The 25,876-nt window shown below is 38.5% G+C and overlaps 1 protein-coding gene across 2 annotated transcripts in view; it reads right to left on the reverse strand.

Moving 5' to 3' along the window:
• The window catches only part of Cyp2c12 (cytochrome P450, family 2, subfamily c, polypeptide 12), a 62,059-nt gene that overhangs the window by 22,329 nt on the left and 13,854 nt on the right, over nt 1–25,876 (reverse strand). For both annotated transcript variants that reach the window (NM_031572.2, XM_063281071.1), the window contains exons 4-5: nt 23,599–23,759; nt 22,317–22,493 (exon numbers count right to left, since the gene is read on the reverse strand). In NM_031572.2, the coding sequence (NP_113760.2) occupies nt 22,317–22,493; nt 23,599–23,759 (338 nt within the window). The remainder of the gene's footprint in view (nt 1–22,316; nt 22,494–23,598; nt 23,760–25,876) is intronic.

The following is a 25,876-nucleotide window of genomic DNA, read 5'->3' on the forward strand; positions in this document are numbered from 1 at the left end:
ATCTATATTGTTAATAAGATTGAGGTTTCATCTTATCCGGTCATAGGGAGATGCATTTATTCAAAGAAAGCTTACATACTAAACATAGAAAGAATATTGAAAGGCACTTGACTCTAATGCTTTACATCCCCTTCACTATATCAACACTGGGTTACAATGAGTTTCTTTGTCCCTGAGGTTCACTGATCCTTTATATTTTTAAGGCATCCATAGCTAGACTACCCCTTATTTATTAGGAAACACGAATTGATTTAGTACAAATAAGGAAGTAGAGACATTATGCTAGCTGCACCAAGCTTGTATAGAGAGTTTGCTTTAAACAAAATCACAAAGTTTTTTAATGCACTAACAAGAGCTAGCTGCACACTCTGAACAAAGTTCAAATTTTATAAATGAAGTGATGAATCACTCCTAGCAAGATTAGATAGATTCACAGTCAGTGCAACCATGCTCCACTTTATGTGAACATCAATTAGCAATATAATCTATATAATTTGAAATGTTTGATCATATAAACGACAAGATACTAAGTTGTGAAGAAAGAACAAGACACATTGGTGACCTCCACAACATAAAGAAGAGAAGGGGAGGAATGCAGGTGACAAAGATGCAAAGATCATGTGCTACAGGATTGTCAATAAGATTATAGATTTAAATGTTGAAGCACAATTATAAACAAAACATAGTTAGTTTTCTAATTGTCATCTTAATATCATCATAATTTCTAGAGGGTCTTCAGTGCATCTAATATTGTATGACCAACACTATCAAAAGCTCTAGCATTCTCTATTGATACCAACCAGAAAAAGACACTCATCTCCCTTTGCAATGCAGCTTCATGGATTTTTTCTAATCATAAATGTTGCAATTGTGGCTTTAAAACATATTCAATAAATGGTGCTGGTCTAATGATAGATCTGTATGTAGGAGAATGAGTATAGATCCATATTTATCAACTTTCAGAAAGCTCAAGTCAAGCACCTCAACATAAAATCAGATACACTGAATCATTTTTATTAATAATTTTATTAATTAATAACATTTTAACAGTTATCCCCCTTTTAGTCTTTCATCCACAAATTCCTCATGTCATATCCCTCGACTTTGTCTCTATAATGGTATTCCCCAACCCATCCACTCACTCTCATCTCACCCCTCTGACATCTGCCTTCTCTGGGGAATCAAGTTTCCACAAGTCCAAGTGCCTCCTCTCTCACTGATGCCAGATGAGGCAGTCCTCAGGAACAAATGGGAGCAATGGACCAGTACATGTATACAGTTTGATTAGTGGTTTAGTCCCTTAGAGCTCTGAGGGGTCCAGGTAATTGATACTGTTCCTTTTCTAATGGCTTTGCAATCCCTTTCATCTCCTTCTTCCCTCCCTGAGACTCTTCCATTATGGTCCCCAGGCACAGTCCCATGGTTGGCTATGAATAACTGCATTTGTCTTAGTCAGGTGCTGGCAGAGCCTCTCAGAGGACAACCATACCTGCTTCCTGTCTGTGAGCACATTTTACACCCCCAATAGTATTAGGGCTTGGTGTCTATGGATGGAATGGTTGCTATGGTGAAACAGTCTCTGAATTGCCTTTGTTTCAGCTTCTGATCCATTTTTGTCCATGCATTCCTTTTAGACAGGAACAATTCTGGGTTGAAAATTTTGAGATGGGTGGGTGGCCACATTCCTCAACTGGATACCATGTTTATCTAATGGAAGTAGTCTCTTCAAGATCTATTTCCCTGTTGTTGGGTATTTTGGTTACTATCATCCCCAGTGGGTCCTAGGAGTCTCTTGCAACTCTAGCATGGGACTTTTTAAATCTTCCTCAGGCTCCCGAGCACCCACCCCAACATATTTTAATTCCTTCTCCTGGCACTTTGGACTTCTCTCCTGTCTCTTCCTATAACTGGTCCTGTCCCCACCCCTCATTTTTATTCCTCTACCCTCTCCCAGCCAGATCCCTCCCTCCCTACCTCTGACTCCTGTGATTATTTTATTCCCAACTTTAAATCGGTTTGAAGTAGCCAAACTGTGGCATTTGATCTTGTTAAGCTTTATATGGTCTTGGAGTTGTATCATGAAAATTTTGAGCTTTGGGTCTAATATGCACTTATCAGTGAATACAAACTATGTATGTCCTTTGAGGTCTGGGATATCACACTCAAGATATTTTAATAGGTTACTCTATTGATATATTTTATGTAATTGTACCCTACTTTCTGTATCAGTTCTTCTGTGGAGAGACATCTGGGTTGATTCAAGCTTCTGACTGCTATGAACAAAGTGAAGCATGTATAACTGTTATGTGTTGGAACATCATTTGAGTATATGCCCAGTAGTGGTATATAGCTGTGTCTCCAGGTAAAACTATTTCTAATTTTCTGTGGAACCACCAGATTGTTTCCCAAAGTGCTTTTACAAGCTTGCAATACCACCAAAAATCAAAGAATGTTCCTCTTTCCCCAAATCCTCACCAGCATGTGCAGTCACCACAGTTATTGATACTAGCCATTCTGATTGGCGAAAGGTGGAATCTCAGGGTCATTTTTTACTTGAATTTCCCTGATGACTAAGGATGTTGAACATTTTTTAAGGTGTTTCTTCCCTATTCAACATTCCTGAGTAAATTATGTTTTATGTTTATTTTTATTGAATATTTTATGTATTTGCATTTCAAATGTTATCCTCTTTTCTCTCTGTGTGATTTCCACTCTCCTTCCTTCTGTTTCTATGAATATGCTCCCATTTCCACCTACCCACTCCCACATCAACACCCTGGGATTTTTCTACATTAGTGAAATGAGCCTACACAGGCCCAAGGTCTTCTCACCCTATTGATGCCAGACAATGCCATCCTCTGTTATATATGCACCTGGAGCCATAGGTCTGTCCATTTGTACTCTTTGGTTGGTGGTTTACTCCATGGGAGCTTTGGGGGTTTAGTGGGTTGACATTGTTATTCTTCCTTTGGGATTGCAAACCCCTCAGCTCCTTCAATCCTTTCTCTAACTCCTCATTTGGGGTCCCCTTGATGAGTTCAGTGCTTAGCTGCAAGCATAATCATCTGTATCAGTAAGGCTCTAGCAGACCATCTCAAGAGACATCATATTAGTCTATTGTCAGCAAGCACTTTTTGGCATCAGCAATAGTGACTGGGCTTTCTGGCTTCATATGCATAGGATCCCCAGGTAGGGCAATCTCTACATGACCTTTCTTCAGTCCCTAATCCACACTTTGTCTCTCCTTATCCTACTGTGAGTATTTTGTTCTCCCTTCTAAGAATGTCTGAAGCATCTACTTTTTGGTCTTTCTTATCCTTGAGCTTCATATGATCTGTGAATTTTTTCTGAGGTATTCTAAGCTTTCTACTTATCACTGAGTGCATATTATGTGTGTTCTTTTGTGATTGGGTTACCTCACTCAAGATGATATTTTCTAGTTCCATCCATTTGTCTATGAATTTCATGAAGTTATTGTTTTAATAGCTGAGTAGTAATCTACTGTGTTAATGCATTATATTTTCTGTATCCATTCCTTTGTTGAGGACATGTGGGTTCTTTCCAGCTTCTGGCTATTAAAAATAAAGCTGCTATGAGCATAGTAGAGCATGTGTCCTTGTTATGTATTAGAGTATATTTGGGTGTATGCCCAATAGTAGTACAGCGAGGTCCTCAGGTAATATGGTGTCCAGTTTTCTGAGGAATAACCAGACTGATTTCCAGAGGGGTCTGAGTATCATCTGAGTTTTTGATCTTAGCCTTTCTGATTGGTGGGAAGAGGAATCTCAGGGTTGTTTGGATTTGCATTTCCCTGATGACTAAGGATGTTGAACATTTCTTTAGGTGGTTCTTAGCCATTTATTATTTCTCAGAATTCTTTGTTTAGCTCTGTACATCACTGTAATAGGATTCTTTTATTCTCTGGAGTCTGACCTCTTGAGTTCTTTGTATATATTAGCCCCATCTCCAAAGTAGGAATAGTAAAGATATTTTCCCAAATTTTTGGTTGATGTTTTGCCCTATTGACAGTGTCCTTTGCCTTACATAAGAAGCTTTGCAATTTTATGAGGTCCCATTTTTCAAATGTTTTGTGTTAGAGCTTAAGTCATTGGTGTTGTATTCAGGAAATCTTCCACTGAGCCTATGTGTTCAAGGCTCTTCCCCAATTTGTCTTCTTAACAGAAGACAAAATTTCAGTGTATCTGGTGTTATGTGGAGGTCCTTGATCCATTTGTATTTGAGTTTTTTATAAAGAGATAAGATTGTGTCAGTTTGCAATCTTCTACATGCTCTCTTTCAGTTTAACTAGCACCATTTATTGAAAATGCTATCTTTTTCCCACAGGAAGGTTTTAGTTCCTTTTTTTAAAAAATCAAGCAACCATAGGCTTGTATGTTTATTTCTGGGCATTCAATTCTATTCCATTGATGTACCTGCCTAAATCTATACCAACACCTTGGAGCTTTTATCATGATTGCTCTGTAATACAGCTTGAAGTTAGAGCTGATGATTTCCCCTGAAGTTCTTTTATTGTTAAAGATAGTTTTCACTATCCTGAGTTTTTTGTTATTCCTCATCAATTTGTAAATTGCTCTTTCTAACTCTATGAAGAATTGAGTTGGAATTTTGATGGGGACTGAACTGAATCTTTAGACTGCTTTTGGCCAGAAGGCCATTTTTAGTGTGCTAATCCTGGCAATCTGTGAGCATGGGAGATTTTTCCATCTTCTGAGATCATCTTCAATTTCTTTCTTCAGAGACTTGAAGTTCTAGTCATACAGATATTTCACTTGCTTGGTTAGAGTCAGACCAAGGTATTTTATATTATCTGTGGCTATTATGAAGGGGTTCATTTCCCTCATTACTTTTTCAGTCTGTTTATCCTTTGAGTAGAGGAAGGCTACTGATTCTTTTAGCTAATTTTATATCCAGCCACTTAGCTGAAGTTGTTTATCAGCTGTAGGACTTCTCTGGTGGAATTTTTGGGCCACTTATGTACACTATCATATCATCTGCAAAGAGTGATATTTTGACTTCTTTCTTTTTCAATTTGTGTACCTTTGACCTCTTTTTGTTGTTTAATTGCTCTGGCTAGACCTCAAATTCTATATTGAATAGGTAGGGAAACTTGTAAGGCTGTGAGGCATCTTAGTCATCAGGAAAATGCAAATCAAAGTGACCCTGAGATTCTACTTCAGACCACTCAGAATAACTAAGATCAAAACACAGATGCCAGATAATTATAACGAGGATGTGGAGAAAGATGAAGATTCCTTCCGTATTGGTGGGATTGCAAACTGGTACAACCACTCTGGAAATCAATCTGGCATATCCTCAGAAAGGTGGGAATAGTTTTTTATCACTTAAAAAGCCAAGACTGGAAGTTGGAATTCTTTTTGTTTCCTATTGGTCTCCAAACAACTAGAAATATTCCCAAATATCTCTTTTTCCAGGAAACCCTCCATCTATGTTTCCTTTGTCTGTTCCTGAAGAGGAATAAATCCCAGCTAATTAACATACTGCTGTTTTTCTATTCATTTCATTGATCATTAGTCTTCCATGGCATTACCATGCTCACCAAATCAAGGCTGTGTTCCTAACAATAACAGTTCTTTATAACTCCAGATAATCTGACAGTCCTGGATCCCTGAAAGCAGACAGCATGAACCTAGGAGTTTGCTTACTACATTGCCAGGTTCTTTATCTGAGGGAACCTCCATCCAGCACTGTTTCCTCCATGTATGATGTCTTCATACATACCTCTAATCTTTCAAGTCATCCTTCTACTGACGGATGAATGGAAAATTAAAGGTGATATATAGAGACAATTGAATACTATTACAGCTTTAAAAGGACAGAAAGAGCTAATGTGATGGTTCAGAGGGTAAGCCTGAGAACAATCCCCAGACTCCCTGTGGTAGAAGGGGAGAACCAAATTCCAGAAGTTGTCCTCTGATTTCTATATGGCAACAGTGGCATATGAGCACACCAGAAACACACACACACACACACACACACACACACACACACACACACACTGAATAAATAAATTAATAAATAAATGTGAATAAATAAATAAATATAAGTGAATAAATAAATAAATAAATGTGACTTAAATTTTTAAGGAAAGGAGTACTGAGGTGTGCTTCAGCATGGATAGATGAAGTACTAAGAGAAAAATACCATAAAAAAAAAAGAAACAGAAAATTAGCTTTCCAGTCTTCATCTGTGCCCAGACCACAGTTCTTGGACACAAAGCCTGCCTCAAAGAGGGACATGGGATAGCAGAACAAATAAAAAAGGAGGGCATGCTGACAGGAACCTGACATAACTGTCTCCTCAGAGTCTCTGCCTGTGCCTGACAAATACAGAGACAGATGCTCACAGCCACCAATTGAACTGAAAATAGGGTCCCCACTGGAGGCTTTAGAGTGATGGCTAAAGGATATGAAGGGTTTTGTAACCCCATAAGAAAAACAACAATATGGAAACCCCTCCTCAAAGGTCCTAGGGACTAAACCACCATCCAAATTATCCACAGGGATGGACCTATGGCTTCAGTCGCATATGTAGCAGAGAACTGACTTGTTGGGTGTCAATGGGTCTTGGTCCTGTCAAGTTTCCATGCCCAGGTGGAGGAGAATGTCAGGGCAGGTAAGCAGGAGGGATTCAATGGGTAGGTGTGGGAACACCCTCACAGTAGTAGGGTGAGGGGATGGAATAGCAGTTTTTTGCATGGGAAACCAGGAAATGGATAACATTTGAAAGTCAAATGAATAATATCCAATGAAAAACAGAAAAAATTATGCTAAATAAAATTAAAAAAAAAAGAAAAGAAATTCCTCTTGGCACATAATACTCAAAACATCAAATGCACAAAACAAAGAAAGAATATTAAAAGCAGTAAGGGGAATTCCTAGGAGGCCTTCAAGCTGTGGTGTCCTGAGTGAAGTAGATATCCTGGGATGTCTCCAGCTGTGGTATCAGATACTCTGAGTGCAGCAGATCTTACAGTATGTCATATGATTTTGTATCAAATGCTCCGAGTGCAATGGTTCTTCGGGGATGACTCAGGGTGTGATGTCTTCTAGGGAGAAAACAAACTACCAGTCTATCCCTGAAGAAAGAACAGGGCAGAAGGGGAGTGGTATTTGGCCACTCAATACCCAGCAATATATCCCAAAGATGCCCCACCAAGCCACAGGTACACTATGATCACAGTGGCCTTATTTGTGATAGCCAGAAGTTGAAAACAATCCAGATGTTTCAAAACAGAAAAATGGATGCAGGAAATTTGGTTCATTTACACAATGGAATACATCTCAGCTATTATGAACCAGGATATCCTGAGTTTTGTAGGCAAATGGATATAACTACAAAATATAATCCTGAGTGAGATATCTTGGACCCAAAAAACATGCACAGTAGGTAGTCACTAATAAGTGAATATTAGTCAAATAAAAATACAGAATATACAAGATACAGTTCACAGAACTCTAAAAGGTCAACAAGCTGAGGGACCAAAGATAGGATGTCTCAGTCCCACTTTGGAGGGAGAAGAAAGCAACAAAAAGGGTAGTGAACAAAATGGGAGGGAAAGAGAGTGGGAAAATGATTTTGTATTTGGTGGGAAGAAATGTCTGAAGCTCTGAGGGCCAGCAGAAAGTATGTGATTAGGCATCCACCGGAGGTAGAAAATTGGGAAGACCCTCCAGAATGTACCAGAGACCTGCAAGGAGAGATGTTTTCATGACTCAGATGGAGGGACCATAGACGAAATGCTTTACAGTAGGGAGAAGGACGTTGTAGAGCCCACTTCCAACAGAAAGACAGGGCATCAAGTGTGGGATGGTGTTGCTATCCCACAGTCCAAACTCTGACCCATAATTCTTCCTGCCTAAAAGAACTATAGGGAAGGAAATGGAGAAGAGCCTGAGGAAAAGTCCAGCGACTGGTCCAAAGTGGGAGCTGAAGGAGAGGCCCCCATGGCCTGATACTATTACTAAGGCTATGGAGTGCTAACAAAAAGGGAACTATCATGAATGCCCTCCAAAAGACCCAACAAGCAGCTGAAAGAGTCAGATGCACATATTTTCAGCCATCCAATGAACAGAGGCTGCTGACACCTGTGGTTGAATTAGAACATTCTGGAATAAGCTGAGGGATAGGGTGACCCTATAGGAGGACCAGCAGTCTCAATTTAACATGGACCCCCAAGATCTCTCAGAAACTTTATGCCCACCCAGTCACCATAAAACAATGGATATGAGGCCCCTAACACATGTACACAGAAAACTGTCATGTCTGGGTCATTCACAGAAGATGCACCTAGCACTCAAGAAGTGGGAGGCCCCAGAGAGTTTAAAGATCTGGTGGGGTGAGTGGAGTGGAGACATGCAAGTGGAGATGGGGGGAAAGGGATGGAGGTATGGAAATAGAACTGTCAGAGAGTGGACTAGGAGGGGACTAAAATCTGGAGAGTACCAAAAAAGAAGAAAATAATAATAATAATAATAATAATAATAATAATAATAATAATGAGAAGAAGGAGGAGAAGGAGGAGGAGGAGAAGAAGAAGAAGAAGAAGAAGAAGAAGAAGAAGAAGAAGAAGAAGAAGAAGAAGAAGAGGAGGAGGAGGAGGAGGAGGAGGAGGAGGAGGAGGAGGAGGAGGAGGAGGAGGAGGAGGAAGAGCTGAAAGCTGGACACCAGGAGCACTGACACACCTGAGAGCAGAGATAAAACCCCCACTTCTGCTGTGAGGGACCAGTCTGGAGCCCTCAGGACACACAAACCCAGGAGCATTGTGAGACAGGATCCTTCTTGTTTCTGCCTATGCCTGTAGCTGACAAGGTCCCACAGCTTGCTGTGCCCAAAGCCTATGTGGGAGAGAGTTGGACTCTCAGAAGTGTGAATAATCCTGAGAGCTCAGTGGAGACCTCCACTTCTGCTCACATTCCAGGCCCAATAGGAACTCGCGTAGAACCCTCTGGACACAGGGCCTAGGAGCAGTTGGGACAGGAAACTTACAGTATGTGTGCCTGCGCTGGGAGCTGACCTGGTCCCATGGCTCTCTGTACACATTTCATGCTGGAAGAAAACCAGTCCCCAGGAGGACTGACACGCAGGCTTACATGTTGGCCAAGCCAGTGTCAGAGACAGCAGGATCATCAAACACCAGAAAAAAAAAACAGTTGACAAGAGACATGTGCACAAACCTAAGCAACAGAAACCAAGACTACTTGGAATTATCAGAACCCAGTTCTCTCACCAAAGCAAATACTGGATATCTCAACACACCAGAAAATCAAGATTTGGATTTAAAATCAAATTTCATGATGATGATAGAGGATTTTTAAAAGAACATAAATAACTCCCTTTAAGAAATACAGGACAACACAGGTAAACAAGTAGAAGCCCTTAAAGAGGAAACCAAAAAATTCCTCAAAGAATTACAGGAAAACATAGCCAAACAGGTAAAGGAATTGAACAAAAGAAAAAATCACAAAAGGAGACAACCATGGAGATAGAAAACCTAGGAAAAATATCAGGAGTCATAGGCACAAGCATCACCAACAGAATACAAGAGATAAAAGAGAGAATCTTGGGTGCAGAAGATACCATAGCAAACAGTGACAGAACAGTCAAAGAAAATGTAAAACATGAAAACCTCCTAGTACAAAACATCCAGGAAATCCAGGACACAATGAGAAAATCAAATGTAAGGACAATAGGTATAGGAGAGAGGAAAGGCCCCCAAATTAAAGGGCCAGTAAATATCTTGAATAAAATTATAGAAGAAAACTTCCTAACATAAAGAAAGAGACGCCCATGAACATAAAAGAAGCCTACAGAACTCAAAATGGACTAAAGCAGAAAAGAAATTCCTCCTTTCATATAATAGTGAAAACACCAAGAGCACAAAACGAAGAATATTAAAAGCAGTAAGGGGAAAATGCACACTAACATATAAAAAAGAAGTGTCAGAATTACACCAGACTTCGCACCAGAGACTATAAAATCCAGAAGATCCTGGGCAGACATCCTACAAACCATAAGAGAACACAAATGCCAGCCCAGGCTACTCTATCCAGCAAAACTCTCAATTATTGTAGAGGCCAAAACCAAGATATTCCATGACACAATAAAATTTACACGATAATTTTCCATAAATATAGCCCTACAAAAGATGATAGGTGGAAAACTCCAACACAAGGAGGAAACATCACCCTAGAAAAAGCAAAAAAGTAATCTTTTGTGACAAACACATAAGAAGAGAGCCACATAAACATAATTCTACCTCTAACAACAAAAATAACAGGAAACACCAATAGCTATTCCTTAATATCTCTTAACATCAAAGGACTCAAATTCCTCAATACAAAAATAGACTAAGAGATTGGATATGTAAAGAGGACCCAACATTTTGCTGCATACACAAAACATACCTCAGTGACAGGACAGACACTACCTTAGAGGACAAAGGCTGGAAAACAATTGTCCAAGCTAATGGTCTCAAGAAACAAGGTACAACAGCCATTCTAATATCCATTAAATTTGGCTTCCAACCAAAAGTTTGAAAAAAGATAAGGAAGGACACTTCATATTCTTCAAAGGACAAATCCACCAAGATGAACTCTCAATCATGAATATCTATGCTCCAAATGCAAGGGCAGCTACATTCATAAAAGAAACACAAAGCATACAGTGCACCTCACACAAAAAATCGGGGCAGACTTCAACACCCCACTTTCATCAGTGGAAAAATCATGGAAACAGAAATTAAACAGAGACATAGAATAACGAAGAGAAGTTATGAACCAAATGGGTTTAACAGTTATTTATAGAACATTTCAACATAAAACAATAAAATATACATTCTTGTCAGTGCCTCATGGTACCTTCTCTAAAATAGACCATAAAATTAGTTACAAAACAGGCCTCAACAGAAGCAAGAAGATTGAAATAATCCCATGCATCCATGGACAAGGGCTGGTCTTTAATAACAGCAAAAACAACAGAAAGAACACATACATATGGAAGTTGAACAATGCTCTATTCAATGATAAATTGATCAAGAAAGAAATAAAGAAAGAAACTAAAGACATTATAGAATTTAGTGAAAATGAAGGCACAACATACCCCAAATAATGGGACACAATGAAAGCAGTGCTAAGAGGAAAACTCATAGCTCCGAGTGCCTCCAAAAAGAAAGTGGAAAGAGCATCCACTAGTGGCTTGACAGCACACCTAAAAGCTCTAGAACAAAACGAAGCAAATACAGCCAAGAGAAGTAGATGACAGGAAGTAATCGAACTCAGGGCTGAAATCAACCAAGTAGAACCAAAAAGAATTCTACAAAGAATGTACAAAACCCAAATTTGGTTCTTTGAGAAAATCAACAGGATATATAAACCCCTGTATAACAATGAGATGAGAAGCCCTTTGTACTGTCAAAGCTTGACCTACCGCCACCAGTGTAGGGTAATTTCCTGTCAGGAAGGCCTGAAGGGGAGGGTGGTTGGCTGGGAGAACATTGCCATAGAAGTTAGAATATGGGGATAGGATACGGGTTTTATGGATGTGAAACTGGGAAAAAGGATAACATTTGAAATGTAAATAAAATATATCCAATATAAATAATAATTATCATAATAATAATTTAATAAAAATGAAAGTGATAAAAACATCAAGGGGAAAATGTCAACAACAAATAAAGTCAAACCTATCAGAATTCCACCAGATTTTTAAACAGTCTGTAAAATCCAGAAGATCCTGGGAAGATGTCATATAGAGCCTAAGGAAACGCAAATGCTAGCCAGGCTACTATACCCAGCTAAACTCTCAATTAACATTTATAGAGAAACTAAGAAATTCTATGACTAAATTTACACAACATCTTTTCCTAAACCCAGCACTACACAGAGTAATAGATGGATAACTGCAACAAAATGATGGTAATATTTCCAAGGAAAAGAAAGAAATTAATTTTCTTTTAACAAAACTAAAAATTACTTCTGCTTGCTGCCCTCACGGAGAGCTGAAACACGGGTCTGAGAAGTGACTCCAGGCCTCAGACCAGAGGTAAGAACAACTTTTCTGCTTCAAGTGATCTGCCCGAAGGACTGAGAACACACAAGGCAAAATTCCTCCCTGGGACCCAAACCTAGCTGATCCCAGCCCACAGTTCCCTGCTCCCAAACCCCATGGGAGAGAGAGCCCACTGCCCCGACAGGTGGGCACTCCTGAGACTGCAGGGCAGAAGAGACCACCAGTACTGCCCACCCTTGCCTACATCCCTGGCCCAAAAGGAAACTGTATAGGGCCTCTGGAAACAGGAAGATAGGGGCACTCAGGGTCCAGACACTGACCGGATATGAAGGAACCTGGACAAACAGCACCCAAATCCCGTGGAGGGAAAGCTAGAACTTCAGAAGGGCAGACATGCCTGGGAAGCCAGAGGAGACTACTCTCGGCCCACATTTCTGACTCCAGAGGAAAATGCCTAGTGCCACCTGGGCGCCCTGTGCACAGGGTCCCGGAAAAAGGCAGGGCAGGCCCTTCTAGTTGCTGCCCTCACAGTGAACTGAAACCCAGCTCTGAGAAGCAACTCTAGACCTGAGACCAGATGTAAGACCAACTTTTCTGCTCAAAGTGACCTGCCTGGTGGACTCAGGACACACGCCCACAGGAACACCTGAAGACCAGTAGACAGGAAAGACTACACACCTGAAAGCAGAACACTCTGTGCCCATAACTGGCTGAAAGAAAACAGGAAAACAGGTCTACAGCACTCCTGACACACAGGCCTAGGGGACAGTCTAATCACTGTCAGAAATAGCAGAACAAGGTAACACCAGAGACAATGTGATGGCAAGACGCAAGCACAGGAACTCAAGCAACGCAAACCAAGACTAGATGGCATCATCGGAGCCCAATTCTCCCACCAAAGCAAATACTGAATATCCAAACACACCAGAAAAGCAAGATCTGGATTTAAAATCATATTTGATCATGATGCTGGAGGACTTCAAGAAAGACGTGAAGAACTCCCTTAGAGAACAAGTAGAAGCCTACAGAGAGGAATCACAAAAATCCCTAAAACAATTCCAGGAAAACATAAATAAACAAGTAGAAGCCCATAGAGGGGAGTCACAAAAATCCCTGAAGGAATTCCAGGAAAATACAATAAAACAGTTGAAGGAATTAAAAATGGATATAGAAGCAATCAAGAAAGAACATATGGAAACAACCCTGGATATAGAAAACCAAAAGAAGAGACAAGGAGCTGTAGATACGAGCTTCACCAACAGAATACAAGAGATGGAAGAGAGAATCTCAGAAGCAGAAGATTCCATAGAAATCATCGACTCAATGGTCAAAGATAATGTAAAGTGGAAAAAGCTACTGGTCCAAAATATACAGGAAATCCAGGACTCAATGAGAAGATCAAACCTAAGGATAATAGGTATAGAAGAGAATGAAGACTCCCAGCTCAAAGGACCAGTAAATATCTTCAACAAAATCATAGAAGAAAACTTCCCTAACCTAGAGAAAGAGATACCCATAAGCATACAAGAAGCGTACAGAACTCCAAATAGATTGGACGAGAAAAGAAACTCCTCCCGTCACATAATAGTCAAAATACCAAATGCACAAAATAAAGAAAGAATATTAAAAGCAGTAAGAGAAAAAGGTCATGTAACATAAAAAGGCAGACCTATCAGAATCACACCAGACTTTTCCAAAAAGAGCCCAGGTCCAGAGGGGTTTAGTGCAGAATTCTATCAGAATTTCATAGAAGACCTCATACCAATATTATCCAAACTATTCCACAAAATTGAAACAGATGGAGCACTACCGAATTCCTTCTATGAAGCCACAATTACTCTTATACCTAAACCACACAAAGACCCAACATAGAAAGAGAACTTCAGACCAACTTCCCTTATGAACATCGATGCAAAAATACTCAATAAAATTCTGGCAAACGGAATCCAAGAGTATATCAACACAATCATCCACCATGATCAAGTAGGCTTCATCCCAGGCATGCAGGGATGGTTTAATATATGGAAAACCATCAACGTGATCCATTATATAAACAAACTGAAGGAACAAAACCACATGATCATTTCATTAAATGCTGAGAAGGCATTTGACAAAATTCAACACCCCTTCATGATAAAAATCCTGGAAAGAATAGGAATTCAAGGCCCATACCTAAACATGGTAAAAGCCATATACAGCAAACCATTTGCTAACATTAAACTAAATAGAGAGAAACTTGAAGCAATCCCACTAAAATCAGGGACTAAACAAGGCTGCCTACTCTCTCTCTATTTATTCAATATAGTTCTTGAAGTTCTAGCCAGAGCAATCAGACAACAAAAGGAAGTCAAGGGGATACAGATCGGAAAAAAAGAAGTCAAAATATCACTATTTGCAGATGATATGATAGTATATTTAAGTGATCCCAAAAGTTCCACCAGAGAACTACTAAAGCTGATAAGCAACTTCAGCAATGTGGCTGGGTATAAAATTAACTCGAATAAATCAGTAGCCTTGCTCTACACAAAAGAGAAACAAGTCAAGAAAGAAATTAGGGAAACAACACCCTTCATAATAGATCCAAATAATATAAAATACCTCGGTGTGACTTTAACCAAGCAAGGAAAAGATCTGTACAATAAGAACTTCAATACTCTGAAGAAAGAAATTGAAGAAGACCTCAGAAGATGGAAAGATCTCCCATGCTCATGGATTGGCAGGATTAATATAGTAAAAATGGCCATTTTACCAAAAGCAATCTACAGATTCAATGCAATCCCCATCAAAATACCAATCCAATTCTTCAGAGAGTTAGACAGAACAATTTGCAAATTCATCTGGAATAACAAAAAACCCAGGATAGCTAAAACTATCCTCAACAATAAAAGGACTTCAGGGGGAATCACTATCCCTGAACTCAAGCAGTATTACAGAGCAATAGTGATAAAAACTGCATGGTATTGGTACAGAGACAAACAGATAGACCAATGGAATAGAATTGAAGACCCAGAAATGAACCCACACACCTATGGTCACTTGATTTTTGACAAAGGAGCCAAAACCATCCAATGGAAAAAAGATAGCATTTTCAGCAAATGGTGCTGGTTCAACTGGAGGGCAACATGTAGAAGAATGCAGATCGATCCATGTTTATCACCCTGTACAAAGCTCAAGTCCCAGAGGATAAAGGACCTCCACATCAAACCAGATACACTCAAACTAATAGAAGAAAAACTAGGGAAGCATCTGGAACACATGGGCACTGGAAAAAAATTTCCTGAACAAAACACCAATGGCTTATGCTCTAAGATCAAGAATCGACAAATGGGATCTCATAAAACTGCAAAGTTTCTGTAAGGCAAAGGAAACTGTGGTTAGGACAAAACAACAGATTGGGAAAAGATCTTTACCAATCCTACAACAGATAGAGGCTTTATATCCAAAATATACAAAGAACTCAAGAAGTTAGACTGCAGGGAGACAAATAACCCTATTAAAAATGGGGTTCAGAGCTAAACAAAGAATTCACAGCTGAGGAATGCCGAATGGCTGAGAAAAACCTAAAGAAATGTTCATCATCTTTAGTCATAAGGGAAATGCAAATCAAAACAACCCTGGGATTTCACCTCACACCAGTGAGAATGGCTAAGATCAAAAACTCAGGGGACAGCAGATGCTGGCGAGGATGCGGAGAAAGAGGAACACTCCTCCATTGTTGGTGTGATTGCAGACTGGTATAACCATTCTGGAAATCAGTCTGGAGGTTCCTCAGAAAATTGGACATTGAACTGCCTGAGGATCCAGCTATACCTCTCTTGGGCATATACCCAAAAGATGCCCCAACATATAAAAAAGACGCGTGCTCCACTATGTTCATAGCAGCCTTATTTTTAATAGCTAGAAGCTGGAAAGAACCCAGATGCCCTTCAACGGAGGAATGGATACAGAAAATCTGGTACATCTACACAATGGAATATTACTCAGCTATCAAAAACAATGACTTTATGAAATTCGTAGGCAAATGGTTGGAACTGGAAAATATCATCCTGAGTGAGGTAACCCAATCACAGAAAAACACACATGGTATGAACTCATTGATAAGTGGCTATTAGCCCAAATGCCTGAATTACCCTAAATGCCTAGAACAAATGAAACTCAAGATGGATGATCAAAATGTGAATGCCTCACTCCTTCTTTAAAAGGGGAACAAGAATACCCTTGGCAGGGAATAGAGGCAAAGATTAAAACAGACACAGAAGGAACACCCATTCAGAGACTGCCCCACATGTGGCCCATGCATATACAGCCATCCAATTAGACAGGATGGATGAAGCGAAGAAGTGCAGGCCAACAGGAGCCGGATGTAGATCGCTCCTTAGAGACACAGCCAGAATACAGCAAATACAGAGGCGAATGCCAGCAGCAAACCACTGAACTGAGAATGGGACCCCCGGTTGAAGGAATCAGAGAAAGAACTTGAAGAGCTTGAAGGGGCTCGAGACCCCTTATGAACAACAATGCCAAGCAACCAGAGCTTCCAGGGACAAAGCCACTACCTAAAGACTATACATGGACTGACCCTGGACTCTGGACTCTGACCTCATAGTTAGCAATGAATATACTAGTAAGATCACCAGTGGAAGGGGAAGCCCTTGGTCCTGCTAAGACTGAACCCCCAGTGAACGTGATTTTTGGGGGGAGGGCGTCAATGGGGGGAGGATGGGGACGGGAACATCCATAAAGAAAGGGAGGGGGAGGGATTAGGGGGATGATTGCCCAGAAACCGGGAAAGGGAATAACACTCGAAATGTAAATAAGAAATACTCAAGTTAATAAAAAAAAAAAGAAAGAAAGAAAACCAAAGGAAGAGAAAAGGAGCCATAGATACAAGAATCACCAACAGAATGCAAGAGATAGAAGAGAGAATATCAGGACCTAGACTAACAAACTTGATATAGGAATAAGCATTTTTTGCTGTATACAGGAAACACACCTTAGTGACAAGGACAGATACCGCCTAAGAGGAAAAAGCTGGAAAAAAATTTTCAAGCAAAATTTCTCAAGAACCAAACTGGAATAACCATTCTAATATACAATAAAATCAACTTTCAACCAAAAGTTATCAAAAAAGGCAAGGAAGGACACTTCATACACATGAAAGAAAAACATCTACCAGAACACTCAGTTCTGAACATACATGCTCCAAATGTAAAGGTACCCACATTCATGCAAGAAACTTTACTAGAGTTCAAAGTACACATTGTACCTCACACAATAATAGTGGAAGATTTTAACACTCCACTCACAGCAACTGGAAGATCATGGAAACAGAAACTAAAGAGAGACATGGTTAAATTAACAGAAATTATGAACCAAATTCATTTAACAGATATCTATAAAACATTTCATCCTAAAACAAAAGAATATACCTTCTTCTCAATTTACCATGTAACTGGTCACAAAATAATGTTCAACAGATGCAAGAAAACTGAAATTATCCCATGCTTCCTATCAGATCACCACAGGATAAAGATGGTCTTCAATACCAATAGAAAGCCCACCTACACATGGAAGCTGAAAAACTCTCTGCTCAATGGTAATTGAGTCAGGGAAGACATAAAGAAATAAATTAAAGAGTTTTGTACAATTTAAAGAAAACAAAGGCACAACATTCCTCAACCTATAGGACACAGTAAAACAATGCTAAGAGGAAAACTGACTGTCTCTATGAAAAATTGGAGAGAGAATACCCTAGCAGCTTAACAGCAAATGTGAAAGCTCTAGAACAAAAAGAAGCAAATACACTGAAGAGGAGAAGATGGCAGGAAATAATCAAATTCAGAGCTGAAATCAACCAAGTAGAAACATAAAGAACTATACAAATAATCAACAAAACTAGGAGTTCATTCTTCAAGAACATGATAGATAAACCCTTAGCCAGATGAACCAGAGTGCACAGAGAGTGTATCCAAATTAACAAAATCAGAAATTAAAAGTAAAACATATCAGAAACTGAAAAATTTCAAAAAAACTCATATTCTACTACAAAAGCCTATACTCAACAAAACTTGAAAATCTTGATGAAATTGATAATTTTCTAGACAGATATCATGGAACAGATTTTAATCATGATGAGGTAAACCATCTTAACAGTCTCATAACACCAAGAGAAGTAGAAGCAGTCATCAAAAGTCTCCCAACGAAAAAGCCAAGGATGAGATGGCTTTAGTACAGAATTATATCACAACATCAAAGAAGACCTAATAACAATACTCTTTAAACTATTCCACAAAAGTCTTGAAAGGTCAGCAATTCAAGGCCCATACCTGAAATTAATAGGGGAGGGGGACACGTTAGGAGGATGTTGGCCTGGAAACCGGGAAAGGGAATAACATTTGAAATATAAATGAGAAATACCCAATTTAATAAAGATGGAAAAATAAAAAGTAATATACAGCAAACCAGCAGGCAACATTGACCAAATGGAGAGAAACTTGAAACAATCCCATCAAAATCAGGGAATAAACAAGGCTGTGCACTCTCTTTCTATCTGTTCAGTATAGTACTCAAAGTTCTAGACAGAGCAATTAGAAAACAAAAAGTAGTCAAAGGAATTCAAATTGGAAAAGAAAAATAATATCATCTCTACCTGCAGATGATAAGATAATATACTTACGTGACCACAAAAAATTGCACCAGAGAACTCTTAAACCTGAGAAACAACTTCAGTAAAGTGGCTGGATATGAAATTAACCGAAATAAATCAATAGCTTTCCTCATAAAATGATTAATGAGCTGAGAAAAATTGGGGAGACAACACCCTTCAAAATAGTCATAAGTAATATAAAATGTCTTGGAGTACATCTAATAAAACAAGGCAAAGGTCTGTACAACAATAGCTTCAAGAAGCTTAATAAAAAATTGAAGAAGACCTCATATGGACAGATTCCCATTCTCTTTGATTGGTAGAAATAACAGTAAAAATGGTCATCCTACCAAAAGCGATCTCTAGATTTGATGTGATCTGCATTCAAAATTCCAACACAATTCTTCAAAGACATGAAAAGAGCAACCCTCAAAGTTATCTAGAAACACAAAAAGTTTAGAAGAGTGGAAATAACTTTTACTAATAAAAGATATTCTGGGGAAATCACCGTCTCTGACCTCAAGCTGTACTGTAAAGCAATAGTGACAAAATCTGCATGGTATTTGTATAGACGCAAACTGATTGATCAATGAAATAGAATTGAAAACCCAGAAATAAAACCACACACTTACAGCAGTGGATAAAAGAGGGCATTTTCAAAAAGTGGTGCGGGTCTAACTGGTGGTCTGCATGTAGAAAAATGAAAATAGATCCATATTTTTCAGTCCAAGTGGATCATGGACCTCAACATAAAAACCAGATACACTGAATATAATAGAAAAGGAAGTGGGGAAGAGTCTAGAACTCATTGGCATGGGAGAAGGAAAACATTTTCCTAAACAGAACTCCAGTGGCTCAGGCTCTAAGATTGAGAACGGAAATATGGGACCTCAAAAAACAAAAAAAACTTCTGTAAGGTAAGCAATATAGTCAATAGGAAAAACCAGCAACTTACCAACTGTGAATAAAATCTTCACCAAACCCACATCCAGTAGAGGGCTAATTTCCCAAATATATAAAGAATGCAAGAAACTACCCACCTAAAAACCAAACAACCCAATCAAAAAATGGGGTGTAGAACAGAACACGGAAGTTACAACAGGGGAATCGCAAATGGCTGTGAAGGCCTGAAAGAAATGTTTAAGGTCCTTACTCATCAAAAAAAATGCAAATCAAAACAACCATGAGATTCCATCGTACACCATACAGAACAGTTAGGTCATAAATTCAGGCAACAGCACGTATTAGCAAGAATTCGGAGAAAGAAGAATGATCCTCCATTGCTGCAGGGATTGCAAAGTGGTACAGCCACTCTGGAAATCAATCTGGAGTTTCTTTTAGATATACCTGAAGATACATCTATACTATTCTTGGGCATATGCCCAAAAGATGCTCTACAATGTCACAAGGGCATGGGATGCACTAGGCTTATAACACCCTAATTTGTGGTAGCCAGAAGCTGGAAACAACCCAGATGTCCCAGGAAAAAAATGGATACAGAAAATGTGGTTCATGAACAAAATTGAATATTACTGAGATATTTTTAATGAGGTTATCATGAGTTTTTAGGCAAAAGGATGGAAAAAAATCTCATCATGAGTGAGGTAAATAAGATCTAACAGCACATGAATGGTATATAATCACTAGTAAGTGACTGTTAGCAAAAGAAAAGTACAAAATGCACAGGATACAATCCTCAGAACTCTAGAAGGTTAATGAATTGATGGGCACAAATGAGGATGCCTCAATTCCACTTGGTAGGAAGAAGAAAGCAATCTTAGGGGGGAGGCAGAGGAAGTGAGGGGCCTGGGTGGACAAAAGGGAGAAAATGGGAACATAATCAAGTATCGTGATGGAAAGCAAGACTGGAGCCCTGAGTTCTAGCAGAAAAAATGAACAGGAATTCAGGAGATAGAATGTAGGGTATCCTCTTGAATGTAACACAGACCTGGAGGGTGACAGACTTTCAGTATTCAAATGGAGAGACTGTAAATGATATGCCCTTCAGTGTGAAGCTGTTACTTTCCAAGTTAACATCCAGTAGAAAGACAGGAAATCAAGAGGAGGGATGCAGTTGCCATCCCACAGGAAAAAAAAACTCTAACCCAGATATGTTCAGTTCTAAAAGAATTACAGGGATAAATATTGAGAAGAGCATGGGGAAAAGGAAGTCTAGTGACAGGCCCAATTGGGATCAAGCTCTAGGGGGTACTCCAAGGCCTGACACTATTACTGATGCTTGGTGTGCCTACAGACAGGAGCCTACAAGTATGGATGCCCCCAGAGAGGCCCAACAAGTTGCTGTCCTAGACAGAGGCAGATATTTACACTCAACCAATGGTCTGAAATTGGGGACCTTTATGGTTGAATTAGAGAAAGGCTAAGAGAAAGCTGAGGATGAAGGCAACCCCATAGGAAAACCAGGAGTCTCAACTCATCTAGAAACAGGAGATCTCCCAGACACTGAGCCCACCAACCATGCATCATAAACTAGATGATCTGAGGCCCTGACACATATACAGCAGAGGACTGCCTGGTCTGGCCTCATTGAGAGATGTTCAAAACCTCTAGAGACTTGAGGACCCAGAGAGTTGGAGGTTCTTGTGGGGTGGTAGGTGAGGGTGTGGATATCCTGTTGCACTCAGGGGAGAATGTATGGGTTTAGGAACAGGGGGCAGACCTGGAAAGGCATAACTACAGGACTGTGAAAGACATTAACAATAATCAAACTGAATAAAATTTGACATAAAAAATGGCCAATCACTATATGACTTCTCACTGGCCTCCTTACAAAAATTAACAAGGTATCTTAAAATTCACATAAAAGTTTGAAAGATGCAGATTGGTCAAGCAGTCTTGAAAAACAATATCAAAATCTAAGGACACACAATCTTGGATTTTTAAATAGAGTTAAAATGCTTATTCATGGGGAACTGTGACAGTGAAAGACTAATACAGGATATAAACAAAGACAACAGTAGCAGGGCTGACTCCTAAAAACAAACCTGAAGGTCATCAAATGTTTATAAATTAGAGTATCAAAGAAATTGTGGGAAAACAGTTTTTCCTAAATTGCGCAGTGCCAACAGTTAATCCTGACAGCACTTCCAATAGACACCTATCATTAACCCAACTGGGACAAATTCATCAAAAATTGATCTCAGAACATTCATCTACCTACGCATTCCATTTGTACAACACAGTGATCGATTTAAAAACCTCTGTAGGGTGCAAATAGGCCCATATCCTTTTAAATACATATGAGGTACAAGTGATCCACACACTGGCAAATGATGGTGAAAATGTTCATGCTAATAGCGAACTATTTATGATTTATTACTAGGTTGGAATTTGTTTTATTTTATCAGTCATTTTTCTTATCCTTATATTCTGATTATTTTAAATACTCTTTTTGCTTTTAATTTGAAGAACAAGGCAATGTTAACAAATTCAATTTAACAGATCACTGTATTTCTCCCAGCCATACTTACACACATAAATAAATGTTTTTTAATTGATACTTGCATGATTTTTAACGTCACTTGTAAATCAGTAAGTATCCAATGGACATTACAACCCACAACCAGTTCACTAATTGTATAATTTTATATTAGCCCTTTACCTGACATCTTTGAATTAGGAAGTAATCAATGAAGTCCCGAGGATTTGAAACATCCAACGATTCTTCATGTTCTTTTATTTTCTTCAAAAGGTAACTCTTAATAGCAGCAAAATGTTTTGAATGTGTCTTATGATTTCCTGGACAATAATCCAGAAGAATAGGGAATGCGTTGAAAACCTACAAAGAAATGCAAGAATGTACTAAATAAATACACTGCAATGAAGTAATTAAGATATATTTATAACATATTGCATGAGTGTTTTATTGATAGATCAAGATATGAATTAAATCCATCTTAGGTAGATTGTTTACATATATAACAATTTGCCATTCTAATAGATTAGAAATTTGACGGACAAATTTCTACAAAATGAACAAACATCATAATAAAAATTTTCACATTCACATATCTTTTGAGTGTAAAGAATGTTCATGTTAGTTACTCAATGATTCAGATAAACTCTATTCTACAAGTTTGAATAACCATGTGACATAAACTCCTAACTCTCACACTTTTAAGGTGTAGTAGAAGTTTAAATTTTGGAGTAACCTGATTTATAAAATAAATTTAGCTCCTGAGTTTCATTTCTATCTACCTGCTTCTGACATGTAATATCTATTTAGAAGTACGTGGGGTTTAAAATGCACTGAAATAAATAGCACATCATATCACTTCATAATTTCTACATGATAACACAATCATTTTATTTGGAGTGTGCTCAAACAATTCAGTGAGTATGTACATTGTCCACCCAGTATTTAAATATTCACCTTTTTATTTTGACCGTTCCCTTGTCAACTATTATTCCATCTGACCCATTCAGTAACCACTCAGTTTTCCTGAAAGCTTTTACTGCCGTTAACATTCTTCCTTATTTCAGAGAAAGTTCTTTCTATATAGAGGTATTCCTGCTTGCCTAATAATATGAAGAAAATATGTTTCATTGTTTTAAATTAGAAAATTATTTGCCTAGTAGAAGAATGTCCTTACTGTGACTACCAACACTTATAGTAGTGAATGGAATTATTTTTAAAAACAATTCTGTATTAGTCACTGAGAAAATTCATGGATAGGAAGCTTGCAGGTTTGAGCCATTCTGGTATTTGCTCCTCAGTTTTAATGCTTATATAGCTAAGGGCTTAGAAATCCCTTCCAGATACCCTTTGAATAATATGATAGTCAGAATTGTGGCACTGGTCACCTGAATGTCACCATTGATTTTATCCTGTGAGAAAGAAAACTGGTACATGTGTTTTCAGAAGTAAAGGACCTTGGCTTTACCTGAAATGCAGGAGTGCTCACAATTTTAATGTACTCATTCACGTTTTCTATCAAGCTAAGAAAATCCTTATCTTTATAATCGAAACGATTCTGGAAGATAATGGAGCAGATGACATTGCAGGGAGCACATCCTATGATGAATTTGGGATCACAGGGTGAGCCTGAAGATTGGAAACAATTGTAAAATTCCTTGAAAGAATACATATAATTGACCTTGTTAACAGGTTAAGGTACTTTAGAAATTGTAACCAGTTACTTAATAGTGAATATACTTAAGGGCTAGGTCTTACTTGCTGAAGAATCATGATGATTTTGATATTAAACCTGAGTTAGATTTTATTTCCACTACTTAAATAAGACTATTCATTAACACATTCAAGGATCTTAATTTACATTGTATAACATCCTAAAATGTAGCCAATTACTACAGCATGTTATTAAGATCCTAAAATCTGAAAAATGATCAGAATAAAATCTTTATTTTTATAACTTTGTAAAAGTGGCCCAAATGTACTTCCACTGGTGTTCCAAAATAAACATAAAATAAATATGCAAGCACCAGTTGTTCAATTATATGTGTGAACTTCCTGAAGGTCTATGTGCTTATTCATAGACCATTCATGCTAATAGCTTTTATGGATTAGGTGTAGCATGTTAAGCCAGTTTACTGTATGCACATACATGTTGCACTTCTAACTGATAATGGAGAACAATTTTTCAGCATTAAAATGTTAAGCTAAGTTGCATCTATCTTTTCAAAAGTGGTATTAATATCACTCTCTTCAGCCTTGTTGTCAAATTTCATAGATACTTCCATTGGTACATTGGCAGATTTAGAATATACAACTTAAATTTTTTCACAATAATTTCTCACTCACATGAACCTGTTCCTTTCCTTATACCAAGCATTTGTTATAAAATAAAATAAAATTTGACATAAATCTCTTTGACAGTTTTTTATGGAAGATTTCTTTATTATTATTATTTTTATTATTATTATTATTAATTTTTATTATTTTCAAGTTTATGTTTTTATTGGATTTTTTAAATTTATATTTCAAAATATTAGCCCCTTTCTTGTTTTCCTGCCCATGAACTCCTTACCCCATCGCCTTTGCGCACCCATCCAACCACCATTTCAGGCCTCTCCAACCTGATATTAACTTGCACTGGGGGGTCCAGCTTTGGCAGGACCAAGAGCTTCAAATCCCACAAGGCCATCCTCTGCTACATATGCAGCTGGAACCGTCGGTCTGTCCATGTGTACTAGTTGGGTGGTGATTTTGTCACTGGGATCTCTAATTGGTTGGTATTATTGTTCTTATAAAGTTGTAAACCCTATCAGCTCATTCAATCCTTTCTCTAACTCCTCCAATGGGGACCCCATTCTCTGTTCAATGTTTGGCTAAGAGCATTCACCACTATATTTGTCATAATATGACAAAGCCTCACAGAAGAGAGTTATATCAGACTCCTGTCACTATGTACTTCTTGGCTTCATCAATATTGTCTGGGTTCAGTGGCAGTTTGTATATGGGCAGAATCCCCAGGTGGGGCAGTCTCTGGATGACCATTAATTCAGTCTCTGCTCCAAACATTGTCTCCATATTTTCTCCTATAATATTTTTTGTTTCCCTTTTAAAAAGGATTGAAGCATCTGCAATTTGGTTGTTCTTCTTTTGAGCTTCATGTGGTCTGTGGATAGTATCATTGGGTACTCCACATTTTAGGGCTAATATCCACTTATCACTGAGTACACAAAATTTGTGAGGTTTTTTTGTGATTACATTACCTCACTCAGGATCATAGTTTCTAGTTCCATCAATTTGCTATAAATTTCATGAAGTCATGGTTTGTAATAGCTGAGTAGTACCCTATTGTGTAAATATACCACATTTTCTGTATTCATTCCTCTGTTGAAGACATCTGGATTTTTTCCACCTCCTGGCTATTATATATAAAGCTGCTCTGAACATAGTGGAGCATGTGTCCTTGGTATATGTTGGAGCATCTTTTGGATACATGCCCAGGAGTGGTATAGCTTGGTCCTCAGGGAGTACTATACACCCAATTTTCTGAGCAACTCCATACTGATTTCTAGAGTGGTTGTAACATCTTGCATTCTCATCAACAATGGAAGAGTGTTCCTCTTTCTCCAAATCCTCACCAGCACCTGTTGTTATCCAAGTTTTTGATCTTAGCCATTCTGACTGGTGTGAGGTGAAATCTCAGAGTTGTTTTGATTTGCATTTCCTTGATGACTAAGGATGGTGATTAT

Source organism: Rattus norvegicus, chromosome 1 (assembly GCF_036323735.1).
Source record: "Rattus norvegicus strain BN/NHsdMcwi chromosome 1, GRCr8, whole genome shotgun sequence".
Taxonomy (NCBI): Eukaryota; Metazoa; Chordata; class Mammalia; order Rodentia; family Muridae; genus Rattus; species Rattus norvegicus.